The sequence below is a fragment of the Carassius gibelio genome, chromosome B23 (genome assembly GCF_023724105.1).
Source record: "Carassius gibelio isolate Cgi1373 ecotype wild population from Czech Republic chromosome B23, carGib1.2-hapl.c, whole genome shotgun sequence".
NCBI lineage: Eukaryota > Metazoa > Chordata > Actinopteri > Cypriniformes > Cyprinidae > Carassius > Carassius gibelio.
The window spans coordinates 3,000,112-3,009,171 of NC_068418.1; the positions used below are offsets into that span (position 1 = coordinate 3,000,112).

Below are 9,060 nucleotides of genomic sequence, written 5' to 3' on the forward strand. Positions count from 1 at the left end.
GTGTCTCATAACTACAGAAACGTGACCCGATCTGACAATCTTACATAATGCGATTATAGCAGATTAAGGACGGCAAAGTGGAGGCATAAGTTCCTTTCACCCTGTTACGACTTGATGAACCAGTGAAACGATTTTGGAAACGTTGTTTAAAATATAATGTTTTTATTATTTTAAGATAAAAATCTTCCTTAGTGTTACTTTAATTTAGTATAAGCCTGACTTTACACAAGATTAAAGAATGATCTTATTTTAATCATTTGTAATATTGTGAGGTTTAAATTCTTTAATTTTTTCAACAAATTTTATCTATTTTTTTTGCTTTTCACTAAACAAACTAAAAGATCAAACTGATCATTTTAATCAATTGATCTAAAAGTATTGGCACTATTGTTGTTTTCTTTTTTTTTTCATCATGCTTGCAATACCTTTCCCCACATGAACTTGCATGGGAGGCAACAATCTCTGCAGGAAACTGCTTTCCACAAATTGGACAGGAGTCCTAAGGGCCAAGTTGTAATAACGAGGCATATAAATAAACAAACCAGAAAATACTACAGTGGCATTTTAACTGAAGAATAAAATATACAGATTTCTGTGATATCAGTCTGAGTATTTGGTCTGAAATGCAGCTTTAATATTACCCTGAAGCATAATTGATGGCTTACCACACAAATAAGATCTGAATCCTGTTCAGCTGTCTGTTCTGTTTCTTCTTCAGTGTCATGTTTCTTTGAAAATAAAACAAATCAACACTAAATAACAATTCACTTGTCAGCTGAAAACTGAATTAAACTAAAATGATTCTATCAAATCATGGCTGAGGAAGTTTCTTTTTTATATGTCTTTTAAAACAACAACAATTTACAAGATAACTTACTTTATCTCCACAGGACTCAATGTGGAACTGGATCAGGGGCAGAGGAATCAGTTTGCCACAAGTCATGCATGTGTTTTTTGGCATTCTTTCAAACTCTTCAGCATCATATGGCAGTGGGGTAGTATCTATTTTTTCTTGAAGAGGTACAATATATATTACATTTTTCCCATTGTTTGATGAGGACTTCAGAACTTTTGCAGTGTACCCTTCAGTTTCCTGGGGCAATGGAGTAGTCTTTCTTCGCCCACTGCCCCCTTTAAAAAAACATAAATCATTTTAGTAGTTCATCAAATGGCTTTTTCTTCCTTTGAGTGATATAATATCTTATTACATAAGATAAAATTACCACCATACATTAAAATTTAACACAAAATGAAAAATTCTGTTATATATATCTCATATATAAAATGTTTAGATAGCTACTTAACAGGTCTGGATTTTTTTTTATAACAATGGAAAACTCACCAGAAGCTTTTGTAAGCAGCCAACCACCACGCAAATCTCTCATTTTGGGAAATTCTTCCAGCAGTACTCGACTTATCTGGAATAAATGTGCACTGCTGTCATTATGAAAATAAATTAAGGTCCTCAGCTGTGTGTTGGAAAATGTTAAAGTATATTAAACTAACCATTTTTCTAACATTTAACCTTATTTAACCTCTAACACTTTGAAACACCATGTACTACAACGTTCTTAGTCTGAAAGTATGTGTACCTTTCTATGTCAACTCATGACTTTGAGTGTGTGCATATTTGTGTATAAATAACATCATTTGGAAAAAGTTTCTGTTCGAATCTTGAGATTAACAAATTAAGTCATTATTAAAACAAAGTTTGCTTTACCCAGTAACAGAGGGATTTGCATATGAAAAACCAATCAAATAGTGGGGAGATTATGTAATGCAGGATGACATGTATGCCATACCTCAATACTATAAAAACTATTGTATTTTTGTGTATGGCGGGATGTTCAATGGAAATTGTCTGAGATCCTCCGGCCTTTCTTATTTTGGGAGATTCTCTGAGAACTGCTCTAGAACTCCTGGCCTTAAATTAAAGCATTTGGAAGGACATTTGTTTAAGTTTGTCCGTTACTTTCTGCTGTGCAGCAGGTCAGTTTTAGAGAAGCAAATAAATTAGTGGTAGGAGACTTGGCCGGTTGTTGACGGAAGACACAAAGAGCTTGAGTATAAAGGTTATTAAGTGTCGATTTGCAGACGCTAGAAAATAAGCTTTAGGGGAAAAAATACATAACAGTTGTGTATGGTACATTATCTCATAGTCTAGTTATTATGTCAGACATATATGATTGACAGCAATATTGATAATTGGCAAGAAGAGATAGTAGAAGTAGTTTTTAGTAAATGTAAATATTAGATTCTCAATGGATCTCCAGGATTTTCATACATATGGACTTGGTGACAACTCCTGCTGTTCCACCATCTTTTCAATCATATGAAACAACTGTGGCATCTGTTAGAATATAATCAATATCATCAATAGCATATAGTCCAGATTTAGTATCTTTATGATGATGTTTTTATGTGTTAGCTAAATGATGACTGAGGAAGTAGTTGTAATGTATGCCACTGAAGGCAAATTGTAGAGAGAACCCAAGTGCAGTTTATGTACAAACATGACAAGATCAACAAGATCAAACATAGAACAAAAGCATGACATGGACATGGACACTTAACAACCGTGAAACAAAATTTGACAAAGACACATGGCAAACATGAGGGCTTAAATACACACAAGACTAATGACAAGACAAGGCAAACCTGTGAACAATGAAACAATGACAACACGACATCAAACAAGGGAACAAATGGCATTATATGATTTTATATGATCACATGACAGACATGAAACAGGAACATGAAACATCATGTTCACCTGCCAATCTGCACATCACTGCCTTACTAACTTTATGTACAGTGATATTTGCAACAATCGAAATGATTTCCAACCCTCTACACCAAGAATGACTGAAAGACTGTATTGAGGTACTAAAATAAGTGGATACCAGAATAACTCCATTCCTTTCATTCATTCCTGGTGATAGGGAATCAGTCCAACTGTTCCAGATATCCCTCTTCATGCTTACAGACATTTTAACACATTACATTACAAAGATGTCAAAAAAAGAATGGCAGTATAACGACCACAAAATAAATCACAGGATTTGATAAGTAAGCTGAAAAACCTCTGTTTTCACAGTGGATTTTTGCTTATATTTATGGCTTACCTCTGTATGATCCGCATTATCAGCCATGTTTATGTTCCTCCTCCCAAGACCTGCCTGTAAGAGCACTGCCTCATCCTTTGGGGTTTTGTCTGTGTTTTCAGATTGCAGGCAGAACTGCAGTTCCATAAACGTTGTCACTGATACACGTGGAGTATCAGCTGACTTCCTTTTTCTTTTCAGGCCTCCAGAATACATTGAGGGGAAACATCTTAGATGAAGCAAAGGCACTTATTAGTGTAAATCTAAATCTAAATTTTTTTTTAATGATTAAAAAACAGTGTTGAGTGCTGTTGTATAAAACTGTTAGCACACTGTAACAGAGTATTTATTATTTTAAATAAGTAATAATTAATGACGAGCCATTGAATTATTAGAAAATAATGCATGGAATAATGCAATAATTCAACAGAATGGAGTCAAATATATCTACAGTTGCCACACATCATGACAGTGTTCAGAAGATGATGCATTTCAAGATTTTTGTCAGGTTTTTGTCCTTAAAACGCTCGTGTGTGGAACTAATTTCTTTATCTTATCTAATCCCAAGCTTCCATTGCTTATTCTAAAACGACATTTTAGAGCTAACAGAGGCTTCAGCCACTGATAGCAGAGTAATGCAGTTATTAATGCAGTTATAAGAGAGGGAGATAGAGAGAGAAAGAAAGAAAGAGAGATCAAGCGTGTCTGAGCATCTCTCAACAGTGTTCGGCAGCAGCGGCTCTACTAATAGTGAAACTATAAGTTTAACTGCTTTAAGAACAGCTTTTATATTCCCTCGATAGTAAAAAACGTCATGTAGCTTTAAAGCCGCTGTATTATTTTACAGATAAAATCATCAAAGCAGCTCTGCGAATACGTTTCAGTGTGAGTGTGTGTCTGTACTGTATGTGTGTGCATTTGAGGGAGAGAGTATGTGCTTTATGTACAAAATCATACCTAATTTACTTCTGAATTCAGCTGTAAAGACCTTTGAAATAATTGAAATAATTTGGCAAAGTGACATGGAACTGTAATGCGGTCAAGACCTGCCTGGAACTACTTTAGCTGTGCGTTTCCCTGAAAGTAATTGCACACCTTAGAATGTTTTTCAACCAATCAGATTCAAGCATTAAACAGTCCCGTAGTAGTATGAATAAAGAGAATTCAGAACAGCACATTCTATTCTTATTTTTCTACAGGGCTGAGTGATTACTGGAATGTTTCCAAAGCAAATGGGTAATTGTGGTAAGGGTGACATACAATTATGACAAAAAAAATTATTGTGGTTATATATTTTTCCAAAATCCAGCACCCCCACTGTTATGATCACTTACCTTTGCATCTCCTGCTGCACTGTGGCTGGTCTTACAGGTCTGCTGCTGGAAGGCCCAGTAGCAGTAGGCTGAGCAGTGGTGTTTTGAGGTGTGTGAGTTCCTTCCCTTTCACTTCTTATGCAGTTTAGAAGCACACGGACTGCTGACTCAATGTTTGTGTTCTGTTCATTTTGAAAGAAGTCGGGGTTTAGATGTAAGTGTTTTTTTTTATACATTTTCATAAAAATGTTAGCTTGTACATTTTGTGACAGCATGAATAACACAGTCTCAACTATATAGGCACATGATACATCTCTGATGCCTAAATCACATAATTACAGTTGTTGAGTGTATGATCAAATAACATAATCTTGATCCCATAGGTATCCAGGAATTGAGCGAAACTAAACTAACAAATAAACTAAGGGGGTGGACCGTCTGTTTCCAAATAGTCTGTTGCAAGACATGATTTAGTAGGACACTGCAGGGCACCGTAGGGTGACATAACTTACTATTCTTAAATTATGTAAATATTTATTTTATATTACATGAAACACATTTTTGCAGTAACCTACAATTGCAATGACATCTGACATCCCTTTAATTTACTATGGTATTCTCAAACTCACTACCCTCCAAAAAAAAAAAAACATGATAACTGTTACCCATAGTTTTCTAACCATGGTAAATTCTCATAAAGGCAATCTTAGTTACATTAGGTAACGTTACATACTTGATATGATACTGACCTGCGAAGAACCACGCTGTTCTTTCATTTTTCTAGAAGGTAACAGAAGAGAATATAAGGATTACATAATGAAATATGTATAAGTACATAATGAAATATAATGAAAGTATCAACTAATATGAGAAGGTTAGCAAAGTTAACAGTGCAGGACTGGACACCTAGCTTAACAGTTAACGTTACCTTTCATGAAAAAAGAAAGCCTAACCGAACTCAGAAACACTGCATCAACGTAGCCGATCAGCGCGTTTATTTAAAATATAGATAAATGTATAAAGGTGCGTGATTTTAGAGAAGAAAAATATAATAAGAAGGAACTTACGTTTATTGCTGTTTGACACTGGCAGATCACGAAGATGGCAGTTCGTTTTTCCCCCTTCTCATTACTTCGGGCGCCATGCAACGACCCATAGCTCTTCTGATTGGCTGAAATTCTCTAATCTCTAAACAGTCCCGCCCACTACCTCTACAGATGCACAACTCACTTTTGAACCAAATATCTCGGTGCAAAAGGGAGAGCGCGAAACTTGTCACTTGAAAGCGAAAAACAGTGTTTGAGATTCGTCGCAGCAGATTCAAGCAACTGTAGTTATGTACTTTGTGTTTGTGTTAGAAAAATATACAAGACATTTCTGAGAAAATATTCTACAAGTGTGCAACTCTCATTGAATGAATTCACGTATTGATTTGCGGATGTTCAACATTTCTCCACGACTTCACATTTCTTGATGCAGGTGTGTAAATGCGTTTTGCACCATATTCACTGCAGCATTTGTATCAAAAATGTGATCGTACGAGTTTCTTAATTTGTGATTTGTAGAATAGGATTTGTGCACCTGCAATGAAGAATCTGAGAAGGTGTAACTGTTGTGTTGTGTTTGTGGGAGAGAAAAAAAGTCTACAGGTTTGCAACTCTTAAAACATTTCTCTCTGTGACTTCAAATTTACTGATACACATGTGTGGCTTTTCTCTACAACTACAAATCGCACTGCCACAGGTGTTCAGTTGTTTTGAATCAAAAATACCTCCATACATATTGTCCTCTCCACCATAAAACCCACTCAACTTCATTACTACAAGTACTATGAGTTTCTTGTAGAAATGTAACACTCAAATCTTTCAAACTAATGATTTCTGATAAAAACCTTATTCTTTTTCCCATCCCTCATCCCACTGACATTAAGAGAACCCACCCTTAAAATCTCCATAAGAAAGAAGGGGAAAAAGAAAAAACAGATCAGATTGAAAGAGAAATGTTCAGTCATTGAAGTTACTTAGATTTTCCCCTCGCTTTTTCCGTCCTTCTTCCTGATCTAACAACAGTTAAGAATTTTTTAAGACGAAATCTTTTTTGTTGTGACAGTTCATCATAGCTACTTTCTTTCCTAAACAACATTACTGAAGCAATAAACTTTTCAGCATCCAGGAAGTATTCTCTTATTTCAACACCCGCTTTTCCTTTTGTCTTATCAAGAAAAGAATTGATCTGCTCCAAAGGATACAGATCTTTCCCAATCTCCTTAGATGCATCAGACCACTGCTCTTCATCTCTCATTACGTCATCAATATACTGTGATAAACTCTCAGTCTCATCAGCCACATTTTCCTCAGAACCAAATTTCTGTACAGTACCATCTTCATCAGATCATTTTCATCACCAATACTCACAGCTTTATCAGGTAACGTTACTTGATTAGTTCCAGATTGCTCCACACAGCCAGCACTAACAACAGAATCACTCACCTAGTGCTGCTCGTTCCCCTCCTCTGAAGCTCCTCTATCCTGCTCCTCAACTCTCTCAGGTTCGGTGTTATTTACTTCAGGCTAGATGTTTTTTTCATCACGAGATGTAGAAGCGTGCTGTTCATCTCTACGCTGACATGTGAAGCGTTTGTGGCCCAAATCAGCGCAAATAAAACACTTCAAATTCTCAGTGCTTGCGTACATCATGAAAGAATTCTCTCCGTGAGTAACACTGAGCGAAACTTCCAAAGTCCGCTCCGGCGAGTTCAGAAACATGTAGACATGTCGTCTAAAAGAGAGAACATGTTTTAAAGCATCGTCTTTACACCCGAGGGGGACAGCTTTTACGGGGCTTGCGATCTTACCAAATCTTACTAGCTCTTTCACAAAAGCTTCATTAGAAATGAACGGCAAAGTAACTTTGAAACAGTTACTTTAGTTGCCGGGGCAGACAGCGGGGTAACCGGAACATAAGTTTCCTTTACCCATATTCCACTCACTGTCAGCTCATTTACGAGTAATTCAGATTTTAAGAACACTGCAACCGTTGTTCATCTGGGAAGCAGAGACAATGTTTTCAAAACCAATATTCTGACCGATACTCAAAAGCAATTCCTCCACTGTCACCCCGGCCTCAGGTACACACCTGCAGCCGTTACGAAGTGACAGAGTCGGCGTTCCCTGCGCGTGAGCAGCCGCCATCCCGGCGACCACACACCGCGCGCACACACAAACACGAAAAAACTTCTCTTCCTACACTGAACCCAAGGGGAAAAGAGGAAAGAACAGAAGAAAAATAACAATAAAAACACTGAAAGATTGTTCACAATCACTCTCAGCAACGCTCTCAAACGCGCTCAGCTCCCCACCATTCCCCAGCATGCACCAGAGAAAGAGAGACAGAGAGAGAGAGACAGAGAGAGAGACTTTTTGACTTTTAAACTTTTAATTTACACCATTTTTTCAAAACATTACAAAACTAATACAAAACCAAAAAATAAAACCAGAACAATTTTACCAATTAAAAACCATGTCTCCAAACTCACTCATTGTCACTAAAGCATCTCTCACACCCCACCTTGTTTTGAAAAAAAGTACATTATCAGTTTGTTTATAATACACAAATTCAACAGCAACCCTAAATTTTACCAATGATTTAAAAAAAGGCAACAAGTCAACATCTTGACCAGCGTTTTTACATTGATGTGTTTTCAGGATTGCCAACTTGGCATGTCCTATTAAAAAATTGGCAAGTACACACCTTTCATGACATGATTGGTTATACTTGCAACCAAAGATAAAAAGGGTATTTGTAAAAGAAAATCCCAATTTCGTAATTAGTGTTCCCATAAGTACAAAAAGTGGAGCCAGTCTTGAACATTCACAAAATAAATGAAACACTGTGTAGAGGCCTTACAACAAGAAATTCAAAATCACTCTCACGGACCTTTTCCTGGACTGTGCCCAGCTGGTGGAATGACCTCCCAATCTCAATTTGTACAGCTGAGTCTTTACTCATTTTCAAGAAACATCTAAAGACTCATCTTTTTCGCCTGCACTTAACCTACTAACACCAGTACTTTTCCTTTTCTTGTCTTTCATTTAATAAAAAAAATAATAATAAAATAAAATAAAAATTTTATACACCTGGCTATGCGTTCTATACTAGACTGAGACTTGTCATGGCACTTGTATTCTGTTGTTGTTCTCTTGTTGACCTGACTGCTTCTATTGTTCTCATTTGTAAGTCGCTTTGGATAAAAGTGTCTGCTAAATGATTAAATGTAAATGTGAATTCAGGTAAAACCATTTCATTGAACTTGGAAACAAAGTTGTTTGTAGCCAAGATATTGTGAAGTATACTCCACTGTAGATCTCCACATCTTTTAGGAACTGGGGGTTTGTACAACAGCCTCCACGAGGGATTTACATCTCTGGGCACAGAAAGGTAAGCTCTCCACTTAGTGTCTATTCTTTCCTTCAGTTGTTCAAAGTGTGCGGATTTAGCACAAATATGGTAAATTATTTTCTTCCCCATTCCCCAAGTGACTGAAACGTTTGCCACTGACCTCTTGTTGTATCGAGCAGGTCCATAACTCTAGTTACAGGAGCATTCAGAAACATTTTAATTATAGAACCCGATAATGAAAACTG

General features: G+C 36.5%; 1 protein-coding gene across 1 annotated transcript; it reads right to left on the bottom strand.

Moving 5' to 3' along the window:
* Positions 1 to 334: 334 nt before the first annotated feature.
* LOC128011634 (uncharacterized) lies at positions 335 to 7,608 on the bottom strand. The gene is made up of 8 exons (XM_052594279.1): positions 7,503 to 7,608; positions 6,563 to 6,798; positions 4,439 to 4,599; positions 3,126 to 3,333; positions 1,343 to 1,418; positions 878 to 1,131; positions 666 to 728; positions 335 to 499 (listed from the first exon to the last, which is right to left on the bottom strand). Exons 1-8 carry the CDS (start codon positions 7,606 to 7,608, stop codon positions 335 to 337), a joined length of 1,269 nt encoding a protein of 422 aa, XP_052450239.1.
* Between the last annotated feature and the right edge of the window lie 1,452 nt (positions 7,609 to 9,060).

What these genes read in the sequence shown, in the direction of transcription:
- LOC128011634 (XM_052594279.1), bottom strand. Translation starts at nt 7,608, where the DNA reads ATGGCGGCTGCTCACGCGCAGGGAACGCCGACTCTGTCACTTCGTAAC. An exon ending in GTGCAGCAGGAGATGCAAAG is followed by an intron (nt 3,334 to 4,438) that starts GTAAGTGATCAT and finishes GCTTCATCTAAG; the next exon opens with ATGTTTCCCCTCAATGTATT. An exon ending in ATTCAGATCTTATTTGTGTG is followed by an intron (nt 500 to 665) that starts GTAAGCCATCAA and finishes CTTGGCCCTTAG; the next exon opens with GACTCCTGTCCAATTTGTGG.